The sequence below is a fragment of the Salvelinus fontinalis genome, chromosome 33, assembly GCF_029448725.1.
Source record: "Salvelinus fontinalis isolate EN_2023a chromosome 33, ASM2944872v1, whole genome shotgun sequence".
Taxonomy (NCBI): Eukaryota; Metazoa; Chordata; class Actinopteri; order Salmoniformes; family Salmonidae; genus Salvelinus; species Salvelinus fontinalis.
This window is the reverse complement of record NC_074697.1, coordinates 18,425,248-18,450,099: the sequence shown is the minus strand read 5'-3', so window position 1 is coordinate 18,450,099 and position 24,852 is coordinate 18,425,248. Positions and strand designations below refer to the sequence as shown.

The window sequence follows — 24,852 nt, the reverse complement described above, 5'->3', positions numbered from 1 at the left end:
GAGGAAGACAAAATGGAGAGAGGAGGAAGACAAAATGTAGCGAGGAAGACAAAATGGAACGAGGAGGAAGGGGAGAGAGGAGGAAGACAAAATGGAGCGAGGAGGAAGGGGAGCGAGGAGGAAGACAAAATGGAGCGAGGAGGAAGGGGAGCGAGGAGGAAGACAAAATGGAGCGAGGAGGAAGACAAAATGGAACGAGGAGGAAGGGGAGAGAGGAGGAAGACAAAATGGAGCGAGGAGGAAGGGGAGCGAGGAGGAAGACAAAATGGAGCGAGGAGGAAGACAAAATGGAGCGAGGAGGAAGGGAGGACGAAGACAAAATGGAACGAGTAGGAAGGGGAGAGAGGAAGAAGACAAAATGGAGCAAGGAAGAAGGGAGGGAGGAGGGAGGGAGACAACATGGACCGAGGAGGAAGGGGAGAGGAGGAAGACAAAATGGAGCGAGGAGGAAGGGGAGTGAGGAGGAAGACAAAATGGAGCGAGGAGTAAGACAAAATGGAGTGAGGAGGAGGACAAAATGGAGCGAGGAGGAAGACAAAATGAGCGAGAAGGAAGACAAAATGGAGCGAGGGGGAAGGGGAGAGGTAATATCACCCACTGCATTGGCCAGAGCGAGAGACTCGTGGTATACACCAGACTGAGGGCAGGAGCTCATCATTTCTGCATGGGGAATAGACAAGCAGCAGAGCCACTCTTAACGCCAGTTGCATGCTCCATTGTGTTTCTCCAGTGGCCGCCACTGAAAAGCCTCTCCATCTTGGCTCCTGTTCAGCATGCATGCAAGCAATGGCAGCTAGTTATCTGGGACCCGCAGATATGATCCATGCACTACATTTCCACTTCCCACGTCATCAAAAGAAGATTTATGTTATAATGTTGAATTAATGTGGGAAACTGATTGTATTTGCAAAAAGTAATTAAAAGGAATTTCATATTTTTTTCTAACTAACATAAATCCAATGACATTTTGTGTTGATTTCATGTGGAATTCACGTTAGTTGGCAACTCAACCAAATGTAAATCAAAACTAGATGTTGAAATGACATCTGTGCCCAGTGGGTAGTCTTCTCTCCTACCACTTTCTCCCTCTCTTTACAATGGGATACAGATACAATTTGTCTTGCCAGTGAAATATTGAGAATCTCATACTCATCATTTTTATGCAGGCATGGGGCATCTTGGGGGGCATGAGCATTTTCGCAAATATCATCTTTACAAAAGCTGTCGCAAGTTCACGCCAAGGTGAGGGTGAGTGTACTTGGATGCTAGTGTTTGTGTGCTTGCATGTGTTTCTGTGCTCTTGCGTGTGTGTGTGCCTACGCCCTTGCATGTGTGTGTGCTTGCCTGTGTTTTTGTTTAACTATCCTTGTGGGGACCAGGGGTCCTTACAAGGATAGTAAAACAAGGAAAATTGGGGACATTTTGCTGGTCCTCACAAGGAAAAAGGCTATTTTAGGGTTAGGGGTTAGGTTTAGGGTTACAATTAGGGTTAGGAGTAGGGTTAAGAGTTAGGGTTTAGGTATAGTTTTAGGGTTAGGGTTTATGGTTAGTTTATGGTTAAGGTTAGGATTAGGATTATGGTTAAGGCTTAGATTTAGGGTTGGGGAAATTAGGATTTTGGATGGGAATCAATTCTTTGGTCCCCACAAGGATAGCAATACAAAACTGTGTGTGTGTGTGAGAGAGAGAGAGAGGTCTGGCTGGCACTTGATGAAGCTGCATTTATCAAACATGAAGGATAATGAAATGTGCAGTCATCAATCACCTGAAAGATGTAACGCTAGTCTCCCCTCAGTCTAATTACATTTGGGCTGATTTATTAAATGAAACCCAAACAACGTTGGCAATTAAAGCACATTTCTTCCTCCTCGCTTCCCGAGTGACAAACGTCACCATGGCTTCACCACAGCATACCTCGTCTGGGCATGTTACACTGGGCCATACACACAGTCATATAGAAGACCTATGATCCTGACAGACTGCGATTGGGAGCAGGGGGTCAGACAGAAAACTTTGGGAAGAATTATTTTTTTCGGTCCCGTAGATTATTTGAAAACGGTTGTCTTTAAGCTTTGCATGCGTTAGCCCAGACCTACCTATTTTATTAATAGCACATATGTCTCATTATTCACAGAATCTCAGAATTCACTGCTTCAAGCTTAGTAGCCTACCTCTCCTCTCCTAGTTGGGAGAGCGAGGTAAAGTGCACCCTTTATGTGTTGTGACAATATAATAGAGTAGGCATGCATGGGCGGAGAATCACCAGCCAGTTATCTTTCCAAGGTTTACTACAGTGTCTGTAAATAAATATTGAGAAGAGGAGGGTACTCAACCAACACGAGTTGAGGTGCAATCAAAAACATTTATCATCATTGAAAAGGCACAACGTGCACATAGACTACCATGGTGAGCGAGAGGTGTGCCTTTTAATTTTCAATAAATATCGATTACTCATTTATTTGTTTCTGCCTGCAAATCGTCCTCCTAAAAAGGTGGGCTATATCCTATATACAAAATGTGGCTCAAGAGAAACTGCAAAAGTTCGCTCTCATCATTCCTGCTACTTCAAGTTCAGTAGCCATACATGCAAGATCAGGTGTGTGTCATCTCAATTAAACAGAGTAGGCTATAGCTCAGGGGTACAAACTAGAGGTAGACCGATTATGATTTTTCAATGCCGATACCGATTATTGGAGGACCAAAAAAAAGCCGATACCGATTAAATCGGCTGATTTTTATATGTTTGTAATAATGACAATTACAACAATACTGAATGAACACTTTTATTTTAACTTCATATAATACATAAATAAAATCTATTAGGTCTCAAATAAATAATGAAACATGTTCAATTTGGTTTAAATAATGCAAAAACACAGTGTTGGAGAAGAAAGTAAAAGTGCAATATGTGCCATGCAAAAAAGATCATGTTTAAGTTCCTTGCTCAGAACATGAGAACATATGAAAGCTAGTGGTTCAATATTCCCAGTTCTTCAATATTCCCAGTTAAGAAGTTTTAGGTTGTAGTTATTACAGGAATTATGACTATTTCTCGTCGACTATTTCTCTCTGTACCATTTGTATTTCATATACCTTTGACTATTGGATGTTCATATAAGCACTTTATTATTGCCAGCCTAATCTCGGGAATTGATAGGCTTGATGTCATAAACAGTGCAGTGCATCAAGCATTGCTAAGAGTTGCTTGAAAACGCAGTAAAGTGCTGTTTGAATGAATGCTTACGAGCCTGCTGCTGCCTACCACCTGCTCAGTCAGACTGCTCTATCAAATCAGACTTAATTATAATATAATAAACACAGAAATACGAGCCATTGGTCATTAATATGGTTAAATCCGGAAACTATCATTTCGAAAACAAAATGTTTATTCTTTCAGTGAAAAACAGAACCGTTCCGTATTTTATCAAATGGGTGGCAACCCTAAGTCTAAATATTGCTGTTACATTACACAACCTTCAATGTTATGTCATAATAATGTAAAATTTGGTCTTCACACAGTTTGCAACGAGCCATTCAGCCCAAACTGTTGCATATACCCTGACTCTGTTTGCACTGAACGCAAGAGAAGTGACACAATTTCCTTAGTTAATATTGCCTGCTAACATGAATTTCTTTTAACTAAATATGCTAATTATACTTCTAAATATACTTCTGTGTATTGATTTTAAGAAAGGCATTGATGTTTATGGTCAGGTACATTTGTGCAAAGATTGTGCTTTTTTCGGCAATGCACTTTTGTTAAATCATCACCCGTTTGACGAAGTTGAAGTAGGCAGTGATTCGAAGATAAATTAACATGCACCGCATTGATTATATGCAACGCAGGACACGCTAGTTAACCTAGTAATATCATCAACCATATGTAGTTAACTAGTGATTATGTGAAGATTGATTGTTTTTATAAGATACGTTTAAATGCTAGCTAGCAACTTACCTTGGCTCCTTGCAGCCACAAGGTCCTTTTGGCGCTGCACTCGCGTAACAGGTGGTCAGCATGCCACGCAGTTTCCTCGTGGATTGCAATGTAATCGGCCATAATCGGCATCCAAAAAGGCTGATTACCGATTGTTATGAAAACTTGAAAATCGGCCCTAGTTAATCGACCATGCTAATTAATCGATCGACCCCTAGTACAAACCCTTTTGACCCACGACCCCATGTTGATATCTCAAAATTCTTGTGACCCCATCCATGTGAAAACAATTATGTAATTAACAGCCAATATTTTGTTTTAATACAGACGGGAGCACTGAACCCAGCTTCACACATATGAGCTGGCGAAGGGTACCATTACTTGGAATTCTGAAAAAGACGAGGTCAAATCATGACGTGAGTGATCTTCAGGTCGGAAAGTCGGAGCTCTAGAAAGATGCCAGAGTTCCTGAGTTGGAATTCCGAGTTGGATGACCACTCCAAACTTTTTTTCTCCCCAGTCAGAGCTCGTTTTCTTTTCGAGTTCCCAGTTGTCTTGAACGCACTGAAGTCAGAGATTTCCCAGTTTCCAGTTGAGAGTTCTCAGTTGTTTTGAATGTGGAATTAATGCTCAGAGGGAGACGGCAGGGTTTTGCCTTTGAGTCAGGAACCAAAACTCCTTCGCAGTGACCCGTGAATGCATTCAGTCACATTACAGCTGGATCAAAATGTTAATGTAAATGTTAAATGTAAAGGATCAATTGTTCAATTTTACTTACAGGCATTTCAACTGAGCCAGGATCACAGTCAAATGGATTGGGAAGTAGTTCCCAAAGTGCTCTTCTAAGCGTTGGAGGTGAGCAGTCATCACTCGTGTGGGACTTAGAGTGCAGAGGCCTGCCCTCCATAGATGGATCCCCATCTATGCACAAGCCCACCATGGAATGTGTTTTTCATCAATATAGCCACGCAGCACACTGAACATCTCCTATGGAATGTGTTTTTCATCAATATAGCCACGCAGCCCACTGAACATTTCCTATGGAATGTGTTTTTCATCAATATAGCCATGCAGCCCACTGAACATCTCCTATGGAATGTGTTTTTCCTCAATATAGCCACGCAGCCCACTGAACATCTCATATGGAATGTGTTTTTCATCAATATAGCCACGCAGCCCACTGAACATCGCCTATGGAATGTGTTTTTCATCAATATAGCCACGCAGCACACTGAACATCTCCTATGGAATGTGTTTTTCATCAATATAGCCACGCAGCACACTGAACATCTCCTATGGAATGTGTTTTTCATCAATATAGCCACGCAGCCCACTGAACATCCCCTATGGAATGTGTTTTTCATCAATATAGCCACGCAGCACACTGAACATCTCCTATGGAATGTGTTTTTCATCAATATAACCACGCAGCACACTGAACATCTCCTATGGAATGTGTTTTTCATCAATATAGCCACGCAGCCCACTGAACATCTCCTATGGAATGTGTTTTTCATCAATATAGCCACGCAGCCCACTGAACATCGCCTATGGAATGTGTTTTTCATCAATATAGCCATGCAGCCCACTGAACATCTCCTATGGAATGTGTTTTTCATCAATATAGCCACGCAGCCCACTGAACATCTCCTATGGAATGTGTTTTTCATCAATATAGCCACGCAGCCCACTGAACATCTCCTATGGAATGTGTTTTTCATCAATATAGCCACGCAGCCCACTGAACATCTCCTATGGAATGTGTTTTTCATCAATATAGCCACGCAGCCCACTGAACATCCCCTAAGCAGTTTCATGCTCGGGAATCGTGAGACAGAACAATATGTCATCGTGAATAGCATACCCTGACATGTACAGTATAGCGAACAAAAGTCAATGCATGGGCATCTCGGCCCGCACAGCTAACACCTATTTGGAGAGCATGAGCTGAGGAGTTTGAGTTGTTCAGTACGAGTTTCCTCTTGATTGCTAGCAATAGCATGAATTATTTGTTTAACAGTGTTATATGACAAATGTATTGATGTGAGTTGCTGTGCCTCTACCTCCCCACACATTGTTTTCACCATATCAATTGCTGCCGGTAATATCTAAATATCTGCAATAGTGTGTCGTTTCATAGCGTAGAGGGCCAAGCCATTCACCGTGGGAATGATTCAAGTGCAACGGTCAAGTGCGGCCTTTTCCCATTATCTAACGACGCTCTCTGGTTGAATTTTATCTTTTAGATTTGAACAATTTTAATTTAGATTTTTAAGGTTAAACACAATACAATGATTTTGAGATACAAAAAAATATATTATAATATAGTGGTCACCAACCATTTGAGTCAAGATCACTTTCACAGTCAAAAAGCAAGCTGAGATCTACTGCTCAGACTTTACATTAACCTCACACAAATAGTTTTGTTGGAATGAGGTTAGGGCAGTAAGGCCTAATACATTTTCAGAGCATATTGGCTATATGATTGGCCTGACAATATTGTTAATCAGACCATATATTTCAAAACTTGAGCTTTGATAAAAAAATAGATCAGTTGGTTTAGCAATTGTGTGGCACTGTGGAGCCTGAATTGAAATAATTCACTTTTTTTTTTACTGGACTGATGGTACCTGCATCTGATGGTCAACGAGGTCAAATCACCACGTCAGTGATCTTCAGGTCAAAAAGTCGGAGCTCTAGAAAGATGCCTGAGTTTACGACTTGGAATTCCGAGTTGGATGACCATTCAAAACAATTTTTCCCAACCGCCTCTCCTGGTCCCTGCTCTCTACTTCCTTTCCTCCGGTGAGACTGACCAGAGAGAGGGTCAGCCTCTCACGGTCCCTGCACTCTCCTTCCTTTCCTCTGGTGAGACTGACCAGAGAGAGGGTCAGCCTCTCACGGTCCCTGCTCTCTACTTCCTTTCCTCTGGTGAGACTGACCAGAGAGAGGGTCAGCCTCTCACGGTCCCTGCACTCTCCTTCCTTTCCTCTGGTGAGACTGACCAGAGAGGGGGGACAGTCTCATGCACACATTCAGCCTCATGCATTGACTTTCATGCACACATTCATGTTGTTCCTATGACCAGAGAAAGTTAAATATTCCTACATATTAAAATCGTCATGACGAGCTGTTAATAATAATAAAACGCAGGGCTATCGATACTTGGCAACTCATTCATTACAGCTGCAGCCCGAGCGGAAGTACGGAGAAGCACATTTTGTAATAGTGTTGAATAAAAACAGTGACAGGGCTGACCGGTTGGCGACCACTTATATTATATCAGTATACCAATAATACCGATAGCCTAATATATTGGGTCGTGAAAATTTCTAGTCATTTAACCAATTTCTTAGGTTATTTTTGCGCATTTTGATATTGCCTATAGGGCACAAAATTGCTGGGACCCTGGCTGGCAAGTGAGTTGTGTAACATACACCTAAAATGACATTGCAGGACCACGGTTGGGTCCGGGACAAGTTTTTGCAGTAGCAGGTGGGAGTCAGACAGAAAGCCACCAGGAGTGGGCGGGGTGAGGTTGCCAGTGCGCAAGTATTCAGATTATTTGCTATGACCCTCAAAAATGATCTCAGGTGCATCCTATTTCATTGATTATCCTTGAAATGTTTCTACAACTTGATTGGAGTCCACTGGTGGTAAATTCAATTGATTGGACCTGATATGGAAAGGCACACACCTGTCTATATAAGGTTCCACAGTTGACAGTGCATGTCAGAGCAAAAACCAAGCCACGAGTTCAAAGAAATTGTCCGTAGAGCTCCGAGATCTGGTGAAGGTTACCAAAAAATGTTTGCAACATTGAAGGTCAACAAGAACACAGTGCAGCGGCCTCCATCATTCTTAAATGGAAGAAGTTTGGAACCACCAAGACTCTTCCCCAAAGCTGGCCGCCCAGCCAAACTGAGCAATCGGGGGAGAAGGGCCTTGGTCAGGGAGGTGACCAAGATCCCAATGGTCACTCTGACAGAGCTCTAGAGTTCATCTGTGGAGATGGGAGAACCTTCCAGAAGGACAACCATCTCTGCAGCACTCCACCAATCAGGCCTTGATAGTAGAATGTAAAAGGCACATGACAGCCCTCTTGGAGTTTCCCAAAAGGCACCTAAAGACTCTCAGACCATCAGAAACAAGAGTATCTGGTCTGATGAAACCAAGATTCAACTCTTTAGCCTGAATGTCAAGCATCACGTCTGTAAGAAACCTGGCACCATCCCTACGGTGAAGCATGGTGGGTGCAGCATCATGCTATGGGGATGTTTTTCAGCGGCAGGGACTGGGAGACTAGTCAGGATCAAGGAAAAGATGAACGGAGCAAAGTATAGAGAGATCAGAGCGCTCAAAATCTCAGACTGAGGCAAAGGTTCATCTTCCAACAGGACAACGACCCTAAGCACACAGCCAAGACAATGCAGGAGTGGCTTGGGGACAAGTCTCTGAATGTCCTTGAGTGGCCCAGCCAGAGCCCGGACTTGAACCCGAACGAATATCTCTGGGAAGACCTGAAAATTGCTGTGCAGCAACGCTCCCCATCCAACCTGACATAGCTTGAGAGGATCTGTAGAGAAGAATGGGAGAAACTCCCTAAATACAGGTGTGTCAAGCTTGTAGCGTCATACCCAAGAAGCCTCGAGGCTGTAATCACTGCCAAAGGTGCTTCAACAAAGTACTGAGTAAAGGGTCTGAAAACGTATGTAAATGTCATAATTCATATTTTTTTATAAATTAGCAAAAATGTCTAAAAACCTGTTTTTGCTTTGTCATTATGGGGTATTGTGTATAGATTGCTGAGGGGGGAAAACTATAGAATCAATTTGAGAATAAGGCTGTAACCTAACAAAACATGGAAAAAGTCAAGGGGTCTGAATACTTTCAGAAGGCACTGTACATGCAGTCAACTTGTACAATACATTAGGAGATAAAGTAGATCGCTTTCTTCATTTCACCTATCACATTATTTACAATATTAATGCTTACCAGTAGTCCCCAGTCATGTGGTCTTTGTTTCCAAGCACACAACAACGAGAGACCGGAGCCTTTAAAATGTTTGCCAACTAGATATCTCATAACTATTAACTGTCTAAAATGTGCTGAATGCTCTTCAGTTTGGCATTTGGTTTGCTAATTTAGTAGCTAGTTATCTAGCTAAGTGGTTAGCTTCTTCTAAAAACAAGCTTTTCTTGGTAATAGAAGAGAACCCCCTCCTGAATCAAGATACTTGCTGTCCAATATAGGTTTGTGAGTGTAGAAAACTGTGAGTAACATATTTTGAGGGGGATGTCTATCCAGCAAATAGTTTGTCAGAGACTGCATAACATTTTCACATTGCGCTTGTTAGCATTTGCTATTGGATTCTACATGTAATTGTTAGCATTGCCAACCTTTGGATTACAGAGGTTCAGTGGGGTTTGAAAATAGCGTCCCACAAACAGAAAGTATAACCCCACTTAACACCTCCACCCTGTCAGCTCCGCTCCATACTAGTGAAATGGCTGCCCTAACCTCTCTGTATTCTACAGCATCAGAGAAACCTTTTACTCGGAAGCAGAGCAGGTCAATTTGTTTATAGCTCTCTTTACAACGGGCTCATTTAAATGCCAGCCACCTATACCACTTCCACTAACAGACACCGTGTCCCACAGCATTATGGAATTGGATTAGTTCTCTCTCTCTGCCCCCCAGGAAGCTTATACACCATGTTCCTGTTTATGTGATGGTGCTTACCATGCGTTATGAGGAAGGTTAAGGGTTTTGCTTCCTTTGACGTCATCACCAAAGTGGAGGTAGCCCAGCATTGCCAAGACAACGTAGAGGACGATGGTGATGCCCATCCCGATGTTTAGAGCCGCGGGGAATCTCTTCGGTTCCTTCATCTGGTTCTCTAGAGGAAGAACCTGCCCACACACACACACAAATTGTCAGGAATGCTGTATAACAAAAGCAATAAAATATCAATCCATACTATATTGAATAAAAGGTTGGAAACACTGCACCAAATAAACTAAGTATTGAGATCTGAAAAAGCCATGAAAAGATTAAAAGCATCAGTCTTCTATTGAATAAGAACCCCTTGGAATAGAGAATGATAACAGAGCAGCTAGGAGGACTAGTCTCTGATATACTTTATACATGGTGACCTACGTTAGCACCAGACGTTTACCAAGCTCTCGGTTTTGGGAGAGATCAGACTTTTGCTGGGGATGAAGACAGTTGGATGCTGATGTTTGGCTAGTACCCTGTGGGGATATTGCATGTCGGGTGGCAGGGCACATTATCACTGCTAAGTACCACACACAGACTGAGGAATTGCTCTCCGCTCTCTGTCCCGAGGAACGCCTCTCGATCTGGGCAGAGGAATTAATGATCGCCATTCATCACCAAACCTCCACGTGAAGAAACAGTGGTATAATGAGATCCCCAGACACTCGCACCTTTCTCTTTCTTTCATTCCCTCTCCCCTCCAGAAAATATGGATGCTTTCTAATTTGGCTAAACAACAGTTTCATTTATACAGGTTTAGACCTGGCTGGCAAAGTCACATACATAGTCAATGAACAGATGTATTTTCCTTTCCCGTCTTCGCTTGTTCCTTAGTTTTTTCTTTTCCTCTTCCCTTCTTGGTGGTGACTGATCAGTTCTTGACAGGGGCTTGTTACCTCTCCTCCTGATGCGACTGATGTCTTTTTTGACTTGGTGATTAATGACCTCGTCTGGCAGCGAAATGAAAAGAATTGCAGCACCAACAACAGACACAGAGGGATAGTGAACACTTCAACGACCTGGTCTCTGATGCACTGACTATGCATACAAAACACTATTAGACTGTAATGTATGAAAGCAGGCAGCCAACAGGAACATAGTTTTTTGTGTCAAAGTAAGTGGACACATCTAAATCACAATAAAACGTTGGAAATGGCCTCTCCTGTTTGGCTACCTGTCCAAGAACCTTGCCTCAGTCACAACAAAACGTCTAAAATACACTTTACTTTCGAACCACACAAACTCTGTAACAGGGCCAGCCAGCCAAGACTCCAACAGCGAGGGAGTTGCTTCAGAGCCAGACAAGTAACATGCCAAAACTCCAGGGATCTAAGAGACCAAACCAAAGCCACCGTGCCAGGAGCGCCTGCCTTCTTACCGCCACATCAAGCAGGGTGTGTGAGATGGCAGCATTGGGCTGAGAACAACAGGTGGTTCAGTTAACAAGCTAATAACACTGACCTCTTGGCCTGGGGCACAGCCCACTACTGAGAGAGGAGCAGACACATACAGAGATAGATGTGGACTGAGGAGAGAGGGAGGGATGGATGGATGGATGGATGGATGGATGGACAGAGAGAGAGAGACTGAGGGATGGAGACAGACAGAGAGAAAGGTGGGAAGACACCAAAGAAGTAAAGACGAGGATGCAAATGAGAAGCAGAAAGAAAAAAAGAGAGAGAGAGAGAGAGAGAGAGAGAGAGAGAGAGAGAGAGAGAGAGAAATCGAGAGAGTGAGAACACAAGAAAGCGAAGCTGATGGAAAGAGAAAATTGAAGAACATTGAGACAAGGTCAGATATTGAAAGACAAAAGATTGAATGAGGAGACTAAACTATTTGAAGTTCATCAAAGTGATACATTCATAATCATCATTAATCCCCCCAAATATGTGTTCTTGACCGTGAATATCAAAGTGAGAAGTAATTTATTTCTCAAGGTGTCCGTCCGACACAACGCTGGCTGAGGTTGAATCACGTTCATCAGCCCCCCTCTCCCCTTCGGTTAGACACGCTCGCTCGCCACTACCTTAGCACTCGAGCGGATAATATGCAGTCACACATAATAACTCTAAAGAACAGCCTCTCTCTGCCTGCAGTCATTATGACAGTTGATATATCCAACTAATTTGTCCTCAATTAAAATGTTAATTGACAGCAATTTAGTATTAAGGCAATGAAGAGGGCAATTTGGGATTGTCGGTGGAGAAGGGAGGCCTAGCCAGCTGTTATCTCTCAGACAATCGCCTACCGCCAACAGATCCTTGCAACAAATCATCTGGCAAGAGTAGCAGCTTTAAGCTAATCACCCGAGTCATTGTGTCGTCTTTCTCTCACCACAGCAACCCAACAGCCATGTTGTGTTCATGCCAAAAAGGTTGAGAACTCAACTTACTACTGCTGACCTCTGGTTGCCCACAATCCCCTTGTAATGAGAGAAGAGGTCAAACGTCCATGCTACCAATGAGACACGAACATGATCACTTTACATCCTATTACAGCTGTATGATGTTACATCACCCTGAACATCCTATTACAGCTGTATGATATTACATCACCCTGAACATCCTATTACAGCTGTATGATATTACATCACCCTGAACATCCTGTTACAGCTGTATGATGTTACATCACCCTGAACATCCTGTTACAGCTGTATGATATTACATCACCCTGAACATCCTATTACAGCTGCATGATGTTACATCACCCTGAACATCCTATTCCAGCTGTATGATATTACATCACCCTGAACATCCTATTACAGCTGTATGATATTACATCACCCTGAACATCCTGTATGATGTTACATCACCCTGAACATCCTGTATGATATTACATCACCCTGAACATCCTGTTACAGCTGTATGATATCACATCACCCTGAACATTCTGTATGATGTTACATCACCCTGAACATCCTATTACAGCTGTATGATGTTACATCACCCTGAACATCCTATTACAGCTGTATGATGTTACATCACCCTGAACATCCTATTACAGCTGTATGATATTACATCACCCTGAACATCCTGTATGATGTTACATCACCCTGAACATCCTATTACAGCTGTATGATGTTACATCACCCTGAACATCCTGATACAGCTGTATGATATCACATTACCCTGAACATCCTGTTACAGCTGTATGATATCACATTACCCTGAACATCCTGTTACAGCTGTATGATATCACATCACCCTGAACATCCTATTACAGCTGTATGATGTTACATCACCCTGAACATCCTGTTACAGCTGTATGATATCACATTACCCTGAACATCCTGTTACAGCTGTATGATATCACATCACCCTGAACATCCTATTACAGCTGTATGATATCACATCACCCTGAACATCCTGTTACAGCTGTATGATGTTACATCACCCTGAACATCCTATTACAGCTGTATGACATTACATCACCCTGAACATCCTATTACAGCTGTATGATATTACATCACCCTGAACATCCTGTTACAGCTGTATGATGTTACATCACCCTGAACATCCTGTTACAGCTGTATGACATTACATCACCCTGAACATCCTATTACAGCTGTATGACATTACATCACCCTGAACATCCTATTACAGCTGTATGATGTTACATCACCCTGAACATCCTATTACAGCTGTATGATGTTACATCACCCTGAACATCATATTACAGCCCGTATGATATTACATCACCCTGAACATCCTGTTACAGCGGTATGATGTTACATCACCCTGAACATCCTGTATGATGTTACATCACCCTGAACATCCTATTACAGCTGTATGATGTTACATCACCCCGAACATCCTATTACAGCTGTATGATATTACATCACCCTGAACATGCTGTTACAGCTGTATGATATTACATCACCCTGAACATGCTGTTACAGCTGTATGATATTACATCACCCTGAACATCCTGTTACAGCTGTATGATATTACATCACCCTGAACATCCTGTTACAGCTGTATGATATTACATCACCCTGAACATCCTGTTACAGCTGTATGATATTACATCACCCTGAACATCCTGTTACAGCTGTATGATGTTACATCACCCTGAACATCCTATTACAGCTGTATGATATTATATCACCCTGAACATCCTGTTACAGCTGTATGATATTACATCACCCTGAACATCCTGTTACAGCTGTATGATATTATATCACCCTGAACATCCTGTTACAGCTGTATGATATTACATCACCCTGAACACCCTGTTACAGCTATTTAATATTACATCACCCTGAACACCCTATTACAGCTGTATGACATTACATCACCCTGAACATCCTATTACAGCTGTATGACATTACATCACCCTGAACATCCTATTACAGCTGTATGATGTTACATCACCCTGAACATCCTATTACAGCTGTATGATTTAACATCACCCTGAACATCCTATTACAGCTGTATGATGTTACATCACCCTGAACATCCTATTACAGCTGTATGATATTACATCACCCTGAACATCCTGTTAAAGCTGTATGATATTACATCACCCTGAACATCCTGTATGATGTTACATCACCCTGAACATCCTGTATGATGTTACATCACCCTGAACATCCTATTACAGCTGTATGATATTACATCACCCTGAACATGCTATTACAGCTGTATGATATTACATCACCCTGAACATCCTGTTACAGCTGTATGATGTTACATCACCCTGAACATCCTGTATGATGTTACATCACCCTGAACATCTTATTACAGCTGTATGATATTACATCACCCTGAACATCCTATTACAGTTGTATGATATTACATCACCCTGAACATGCTGTTACAGCTGTATGATATTACATCACCCTGAACATGCTGTTACAGCTGTATGATATTACATCACCCTGAACATCCTGTGACAGCTGTATGATATTACATCACCCTGAACATCCTATTACAGCTGTATGATATTACATCACCCTGAACATCCTGTTACAGCTGTATGATATTACATCACCCTGAACATCCTGTTACAGCTATTTAATATTACATCACCCTGAACACCCTATAACAGCTGTATGATGTTACATCACCCTGAACATCCTATTACAGCTGTATGAAATGACATCACCCTGAACACCCTATTACAGCTGTATGATGTTACATCACCCTGAACATCCTGTTACAGCTGTATGATTTAACATCACCCTGAACATCCTATTACAGCTGTATGATGTTACATCACCCTGAACATCCTATTACAGCTGTATGATATTACATCACCCTGAACATCCTGTATGATGTTACATCACCCTGAACATCCTGTATGATGTTACATCACCCTGAACATCCTGTATGATGTTACATCACCCTGAACATCCTGTATGATGTTACATCACCCTGAACATCCTATTACAGCTGTATGATATTACATCACCCTGAACATGCTATTACAGCTGTATGATATTACATCACCCTGAACATCCTGTTACAGCTGTATGATATTACATCACCCTGAACATCCTGTATGATGTTACATCACCCTGAACATCCTATTACAGCTGTATGATGTTACATCACCCTGAACATCCTATTACAGCTGCATGATGTTACATCACCCTGAACACCCTATTACAGCTGTATGATGTTACATCACCCTGAACATCCTGTTACAGCTGTATGATATTACATCACCCTGAACATCCTGTTACAGCTGTATGATGTTACATCACCCTGAACATCCTGTATGATGTTATATCACCCTGAACATCCTATTACAGCTGTATGATGTTACATCACCCTGAACATCCTATTACAGCTGTATGATGTTACATCACCCCGAACATCCTATTACAGCTGTATGATATTACATCACCCTGAACATCCTGTTACAGCTATTTAATATTACATCACCCTGAACACCCTATTACAGCTGTATGATGTTACATCACCCTGAACATCCTATTACAGCTGTATGAAATGACATCACCCTGAACACCCTATTACAGCTGTATGATGTTACATCACCCTGAACATCCTGTTACAGCTGTATGATTTAACATCACCCTGAACATCCTATTACAGCTGTATGATGTTACATCACCCTGAACATCCTATTACAGCTGTATGATATTACATCACCCTGAACATCCTGTTAAAGCTGTATGATATTACATCACCCTGAACATCCTGTATGATGTTACATCACCCTGAACATCCTGTATGATGTTACATCACCCTGAACATCCTGTATGATGTTACATCACCCTGAACATCCTATTACAGCTGTATGATATTACATCACCCTGAACATGCTATTACAGCTGTATGATATTACATCACCCTGAACATCCTGTTACAGCTGTATGATGTTACATCACCCTGAACATCCTGTATGATGTTACATCACCCTGAACATCCTATTACAGCTGTATGATGTTACATCACCCTGAACATCCTATTAGAGCTGTATGATGTTACATCACCCTGAACACCCTATTACAGCTGTATGATGTTACATCACCCTGAACATCCTGTTACAGCTGTATGATATTACATCACCCTGAACATCCTGTATGATGTTATATCACCCTGAACATCCTATTACAGCTGTATGATGTTACATCACCCTGAACATCCTATTACAGCTGTATGATGTTACATCACCCCGAACATCCTATTACAGCTGTATGATATTACATCACCCTGAACATGCTGTTACAGCTGTATGATATTACATCACCCTGAACATGCTGTTACAGCTGTATGATATTACATCACCCTGAACATGCTGTTACAGCTGTATGATATTACATCACCCTGAACATCCTGTTACAGCTGCATGATATTACATCACCCTGAACATCCTGTTACAGCTGTATGATATTACATCACCCTGAACATCCTATTACAGCTGTATGATATTACATCACCCTGAACATCCTGTTACAGCTGTATGATATTACATCACCCTGAACATCCTGTTACAGCTATTTAATATTGCATCACCCTGAACACCCTATTACAGCTGTATGATGTTACATCACCCTGAACATCCTGTTACAGCTGTATGATATTACATCACCCTGAACATCCTGTTACAGCTGTATGATATTACATCACCCTGAACATCCTGTTACAGCTGTATGATATTACATCACCCTGAACACCCTGTTACAGCTGTATGATATTACATCACCCTGAACATCCTGTTACAGCTGTATGATGTTACATCACCCTGAACATCCTGTTACAGCTGTATGATGTTACATCACCCTGAACATCCTATTACAGCTGTATGATATTATATCACCCTGAACATCCTGTTACAGCTGTATGATATTACATCACCCTGAACATCCTGTTACAGCTGTATGATATTATATCACCCTGAACATCCTGTTACAGCTGTATGATATTATATCACCCTGAACATCCTATTACAGCTGTATGATATTATATCACCCTGAACATCCTATTACAGCTGTATGATATTATATCACCCTGAACATCCTATTACAGCTGTATGATATTACATCACCCTGAACATCCTGTTACAGCTGTATGATATTACATCACCCTGAACATCCTGTTACAGCTATTTAATATTACATCACCCTGAACATCCTATTACAGCTGTATGATATTATATCACCCTGAACATCCTATTACAGCTGTATGATATTACATCACCCTGAACATCCTGTTACAGCTGTATGATATTACATCACCCTGAACATCCTGTTACAGCTATTTAATATTACATCACCCTGAACATCCTATTACAGCTGTATGATATTACATCACCCTAAACAGATTCATTCTACTACTAAGTCTTGGGCCAGAGTAAAGCGCCAGACCTGCCAAGTCAGCCCACTATACCTGTGTGTGTGTGCCCACACAATGAGGCTGTGGATCTGTTCATACACCACTCTGGACAGAGGCAGAGTTGGAAAAGAGTGTGACAGAGACAAAGTGTGTGGGTTTAAATTGGGAGAGATGTGGGTGTAAATGGGAATTTCATGAATGTTTGTTTTTTATGCATACATGTCAAAATGAGCTTGGGATGTCCTTGTGTACATATGTCATGTCCATGAATATTACTGAACAGACAGTGTGTGTCCATGAATATATCACTGAACAGACAGTGTGTGTCCATGAATATATCACTGAACAGACAGTGTGTGTCCATGAATATATCACTGAACAGACAGTGTGTGTCCATGAATATATCACTGAACAGACAGTGTGTGTCCATGAATATATCACTGAACAGACAGTGTGTGTCCATGAATATATCACTGAACAGACAGTGTGTGTCCATGAATATATCACTGAACAGACAGTGTGTGTCCATGAATATATCACTGAACAGACAGTGTGTGTCCATGAATATATCACTGAACAGACAGTGTGTGTCCATGAATATATCACTGAACAGACAGTGTGTGTCCATGAATATATCACTGAACAGACAGTGTGTGTCCATGAATATATCACTGAACAGACAGTGTGTGTCCATGAATATATCACTGAACAGACAGTGTGTGTCCATGAATATATCACTGAACAGACAGTGTGTGTGCATGAAAATCGAAAAGTAAGAGTCTATATTAGTACGAACACCTGTGTATGTCTATATGTGTGTGCATACATACGAGTGTGCCAGTGGTTTCAACACTCTCCAAACTTGGCCTTGGGCCTTAGAGGAACTCTTATCAGTGAGCAAGACGTTCTATCAGCCCACTGCAGAGCTCACCTCCTGGGCAGAGAGGCAGACAGCGCTGGGTAGAGGAGCCAAGCATGGGGTATGTATTAACATTAGAGTCAGCCTACACACCCCAGAGAGCCTTTAAGAAACCCCTAGCCCAATAAAAAACGGGTTTGAGGCAGGTGCAGAATCCCCATCCCTCATTGCAATATTTATGACTTCTGCTACATTTCTCATTCATGAATTTCAATCGATCAGGCTGGCCAGCTGAAGTTTCAGCCACCGAATTTTAGTTCAAAAGAAGAGTGTCTGTAGCAGGCCTTCATAGGGAGAGACTAGAGCTACCCTTAAATAGAAAGACACCAAAACCAGGTGGAAACAAGTCACAGGGACGTTGTTTTGCCAGCTGCACTTACTAGGTCAGCGTTGCTCTTAGAAAAGAGGGGAGGCGGTGAGAGAGAGAAAGAACTTCTCTTTTAACAGATCTAGTTTAAAATGTCCTTCTCTCTTTCTCTCTCTGCAGAGTGGCTTTCTGAAGAAGAAAAAAAACTGATCCCCAGAGGATCCCAGAGCACTATTGTGTAAATCAGAGGAGTAGATCCCTAGCAACTGATCTCTTGGTGCACAGTGGATCTACTGTAGTGACCACACAAATAAGTAGCAACGCCTTCTCCTTTCAAGTAGAAAGCAAAGCTCAGGGAAAGTGGAGATCAAAGTCATGGAAATCTCTCTCTCCCTCTATCCCTCTATCCCTCTCTCTCTCTCTCTCTGCACAAAAGAGCCTATTTATACAGTATACAAATAACCTTTCAAGGGGACCAGGGAGGCTGTCTCAATCTCCACAAGTTGTGCTCCCTCTTTTAAAAAGATTAGAACAATTATTATGTGCCACACTATCTTTTTCTGCTTTTCTCTCCCACTCTCCCTTCCTCCTTGAAGCCAGTGGAGAAAACTTGAACAAATTCACCAAAGACTTTAGCCCGCGGCCTGTAGCCATCTGCCAAATGCCCTGGACTTGATGGAAGAGTGAGAGGAAAGAGGACAAGCACTACCTATAGTCTCCCTAGAACCAAAAGCAGAGGCATCCAAAGGTGCAGCAATCTACCGTCTTAAAATATTTACTTACAGTCTGTTAGTTTGTCGTTCAGAGGGGAGGGAGGGAGATCTTCAGACATGGTGAGGATTAAAGGGGTTTAGATGATTGTTTGGATAGGCCCCCACAACCCCCCTGAATAACCTTCCTTTAAACCCTGAAGTCCAAAGCCCAAACACCGAACAGACTACCTTTCGCTGGCCTAGCCAAAACAATTACAGTTAGCTCCAAGAGTATCTGCAGGGAGCTGAACTACTTCTCTGCTTTATAAACCCTGTGCTGAAGAGACAGGTGGAGAATGTACAGATAAAGGTATATCAGTAAGTGAGAAGCGCACCAAAGCACTTTGGCCCAGTTTGTAGTGCTGGAAGGAACCATAGTTAGAGCTAACAGAAGTCAAGTACCTACTGGAGATCCAGGAAAGGAGATCCAGTCAGAGATAACAGAAGTCAAGTACCTACTGGAGATCCAGGAAAGGAGATCCAGTCAGAGCTAACAGAAGTCAAGTACCTACTGGAGATCCAGGAAAGGAGATCCAGTCAGAGATAACAGAAGTCAAGTACCTACTGGAGATCCAGGAAAGGAGATCCAGCCAGAGATAACAGAAGTCAAGTACCTACTGGAGATCCAGGAAAGGAGATCCAGGAAAGGAGATCCAGCCAGAGATAACAGAAGTCAAGTACCTACTGGAGATCCAGGAAAGGAGATCCAGTCAGAGATAACAGAAGTCAAGTACCTACTGGAGATCCAGGAAAGGAGATCCAGCCAGAGATAACAGAAGTCAAGTACCTACTGGAGATTCAGGAAAGGAGATCCAGTCAGTTTCACAACTGAATGCATTTAACCAAAATGTGTCTTAGATGTGTTTACTGGCAACAATACGTTATTCCCCCAGTGACACCCGTTTCAAATCGGCCTTCTCCCTTTCCCTTTGCTTATCCCAGGGGATTGGTGTGAAGATCGCATCCCCAGGCAGATAATTACCCTGTCAGGGTGAATGAGAACCCATGTGGTCGTGGATCACTCCCAGATAGAGAGACGGAGAGAGAGAGAGAGAGAGAGAGAGAGAGAGACAGGGAGAGAGAGACAGGGAGAGAGAGACAGGGAGAGAGAGACGGAGAGAGACAGGGAGAGAGAGACAGGGAGAGAGAGACGGAGAGAGACAGGGAGAGAGAGACGGAGAGAGAGACAGGGAGAGAGAGAGAGATGGAGAGAGACAGGGAGGGAGAGAGAGAGAGAGCGAGAAAGGCACTGAAAGAAAGTTGAATGGGATAGTTAGAGGTGGCCTAACTACTTTCATTCATTCTTTACTTTATCCACCATCATTCGTTCTTTCTTCCTGGACATCTATCCCATATCTGAGCAGTTATCTCTTTTGTTCTCTCCTTCTTCCGCTCCTCCCTCTCTCTAGAGATGTTCTGATCCGGAGTGGCCTGGCTGTCGTCTGTCTGTCGGGTCGTCATGGTGATTTGTCGGCCATCACCCTGTGCCAACCGGTTGGCTGATTAATGGGTGAGTGGCGGTGAGTGAGCATTCCTCTGCCCCTCAGTCAATACACCCTGGTATCCCCTCATACATCATCCTGCCCACAGCAGGCACACACATACTGAAACATTCAAACACACACACACAGCCTCATCTGCAGGACACCATTCCCATCCCCGCTGAGGGTGAGATGAGGTTAGTGCTCTCACCATCCTCACTATTCACCCTGGATCAATGACATAACATTAACACTAATGCTATCCTTGACCTGAGCATTCTCTTAGCCATGCAGTGTTCAAGGCTTTCAACTGCAGCTGTGGCCCGTGGGCCCCAGTCACCAGCCAATACAGAGCCAGTCACATAATGGCCGGAACCAATCAGGTGTTACTAAACATAAAGGTTTGGACAAATGGAGTCCCAGTTGAAGAGTACTTACCACTCCGATGCCTTCGAAGGCAAAGATGGCTGTTCCGAAGAAGAAGGGGAACTTGCCCAAGGGGGAAGTGAGAGGGAGACGCTGAAGGTCCCCAAAATCCTGTCAGAGAGGGGCGACAGCAGACAGAGAAGCAGGCGATTAGGAAAACAGGGACACTAACACATTAGTCTGTCACAGAGGGGCGACAGCAGACAGAGGAGCAGGCGATTATGAAAACAGGGACACTAACACATTAGTCTGTCACAGAGGGGCGACAGCAGACAGAGGAGCAGGCGATTAGGAAAACAGGGACACTAACACATTAGTCTGTTGGAGAGGGGCGACAGCAGACAGAGGAGCAGGCGATTAGGAAAACAGGGACACTAACACATTAGTCTGTTGGAGGAGCTACTCCCATAAGGGTCTATAGAACAGAATCAACTTCCTCATCACTGCCAAGGACACAAGAGACACTGGCTCAGAGACACAGTGAAGAGAGGACAAGATTTCCCCTGACTCACAGAAAAAACAGAGTGAGAGACAGAAAGAGAGAGAGAGCGAGAGAGAGAGAGAAAGAGAGAGAGGGAAAGAGAGAGAGAGCGATCAGAGGAACAGATGAATCCCAGGTGCAGAGTAAATACAAGGAGATAAAGAGAGACCATCAAAACGACTGTCCATAACACATCAGTCAGAGGTTAAGAGACAGAACAGAAAGGTTATGGGGTTGACGGCTAGGTGACCTAATTGTGAGGCATAGATGCAGTGTTGTGTTCCCCTGTGGACGCGTGTCATCTACCGCGTCACACAGATGCCCAGAGACTGACAGGGGTCCTAATGAATATTTTTAAAACATAATTCAGCTGGTGATTGATGAGGGCTGTTCACAAGGGCATCTAGACCACTGCCCAGAACACCACCCACATACACACACACACACACACAGCTGAGGGATGAGCTGTGCCACACACTCGCACATACACAACCCTGGCTGGCACAACCTTTTGTGGGAAATCTAAAACAGCAATCAACGCTGGATTACACGACACATCAGGAACACTTACATCTGATGTCAATCTGCTCCAAAATGCCTAATTGTATTCTTAGAATGACCTTGGGAACGGTCCAAGTAGACAAGCTTTTAAAAGTTGTTTCTCATCGCTCATAGAAACTTAGTGCGCCTTTGTCACTAACTGTTCAATCTTTCATTGTAAAGACCAGTCATAGACAAACAATGGACCCTATACTTCATTGGAAATTAAAATGGCCTGGAGAACCATGTCTCACAGGAGACGTGTAGTGGCTACAAGGAGAACCATGTCTCACAGGAGACGAGTAGTGGCTACAAGGAGAACCATGTCTCACAGGAGACGAGTAGTGGCTACAAGGAGAACCATGTCTCACAGGAGACGAGTAGTGGCTATAAGGAGAACCATGTCTCACAGGAGACGTGTAGTGGCTATAAGGACAACCATGTCTCACAGGAGACGTGTAGTGGCTATAAGGACAACCATGTCTCACAGGAGACGTGTAGTGGCTATAAGGAGAACCATGTCTCACAGGAGACGTGTAGTGGCTATAAGGACAACCATGTCTCACAGGAGACGTGTAGTGGCTATAAGGAGAACCATGTCTCACAGGAGACGAGTAGTGGCTACAGGAGAACCTTGTCTCACAGGAGACGTGTAGTGGCTATAAGGAGAACCATGTCTCACAGGAGACGTGTAGTGGCTACAAGGAGAACCATGTCTCACAGGAGACGTGTAGTGGCTATAAGGACAACCATGTCTCACAGGAGACGTGTAGTGGCTATAAGGAGAACCATGTCTCACAGGAGACGTGTAGTGGCTATAAGGACAACCATGTCTCACAGGAGACGTGTAGTGGCTACAGGAGAACCTTGTCTCACAGGAGACGTGTAGTGGCTATAAGGACAACCATGTCTCACAGGAGACGTGTAGTGGCTATAAGGACAACCATGTCTCACAGGAGACGTGTAGTGGCTATAAGGAGAACCATGTCTCACAGGAGACGTGTAGTGGCTATAAGGACAACCATGTCTCACAGGAGACGTGTAGTGGCTACAGGAGAACCTTGTCTCACAGGAGACGTGTAGTGGCTATAAGGACAACCATGTCTCACAGGAGACGTGTAGTGGCTATAAGGACAACCATGTCTCACAGGAGACGTGTAGTGGCTACAAGGAGAACCATGTCTCACAGGAGACGAGTAGTGGCTACAAGGAGAACCATGTCTCACAGGAGACGTGTAGTGGCTACAAGGAGAACCATGTCTCACAGGAGACGAGTAGTGGCTACAAGGAGAACCATGTCTCACAGGAGACGTGTAGTGGCTACAAGGAGAACCATGTCACACAGGAGACGTGTAGTGGCTATAAGGAGAACGATGTCTCACAGGAGACGAGTAGTGGCTACAAGGAGAACCTTGTCTCACAGGAGACGTGCTGAGCGGTAAGTGCTTTTTGAAGTCAGTTCAGTTTCGGTTCGTTAAATGCACTATGCATTATGTGGGTTGAATGCAGTAATACTGAATAAAAAAAAGAATGTATAAAAGTCCTAAGATGGTAGTCATGGACGCGGGAAGTAGTTTGTGGGTGGGGGGGTGCTGTGATTTTTTTGCACACAGGAGGGCGGGGGGGGGGGGGGGGGGGGGTTGACCACGCTACAGACGGCTATATCGGTCCGCCAATACAGGACTATTAAAGGCCCTGTGCACTACTTGTGAGAAAAGTAAAAAATAAAGTTTCCCTTTTTTCCCCCCTCCCCCTCCAGGAGGTGCTGTACCTCTACTTCCTGTGACTGCGCTCTATTCTTCATGATCACGCGTTCCCTCAGTCTCCCTGTCTGCTCTGCACAGACCGGACAAGTTTAAGCGGGCGCGCAATGAATTATGGTCATTGTAGTTTATTACCACGTTTTCTGAGCTAAACTATGTAGAATATTGGCCTGTTGGATACTACAACATTGCACAGTTCAGGCTTGATCTGATTTATCACTACAGAAACTGCTTATCGAGCAAAAAAATAAAAAATGAAATTCAAATAATTAAACAGACGGTCAATTAGATGTGTAAAAATAGTTTAATTGCTCAGCACTACACAGGAGACGTGTAGCGGATAAATGGAAGTCTCATGTTTAAAGAAGCAGACAGTACAGACACAAGGGGTATGATCTTCCACAGTGGCCGTGTGCAGGCCACAGAGTGGTTTAATCTTTTACACACACGGCTACTTCCCAGTTCTCTCTCACACACACACACACACACACACGGCTACTTCCCAGTTCTCTCTCACACACACGGCTACTTCCCAGTTCTCTCACACGCGGCTACTTCCCAGTTCTCTCTCACACACACACACACACACACACACACACACGGCTACTTCCCAGTTCTCTCTCACTCACACACACACACACACACACACACACACACACACACACACGG

General features: G+C 43.3%; 1 protein-coding gene across 1 annotated transcript in view; it reads right to left on the bottom strand.

The window, feature by feature from the left end:
• Positions 1–24,852, bottom strand: part of LOC129832529 (neutral amino acid uniporter 4-like) — a 273,703-nt gene that overhangs the window by 226,603 nt on the left and 22,248 nt on the right. Inside the window, exons 4-5 of the mRNA XM_055896648.1 lie at positions 21,412–21,510; positions 9,677–9,846 (exon numbers count right to left, since the gene is read on the bottom strand). Of these exons, the coding sequence (XP_055752623.1) occupies positions 9,677–9,846; positions 21,412–21,510 (269 nt within the window). The remainder of the gene's footprint in view (positions 1–9,676; positions 9,847–21,411; positions 21,511–24,852) is intronic.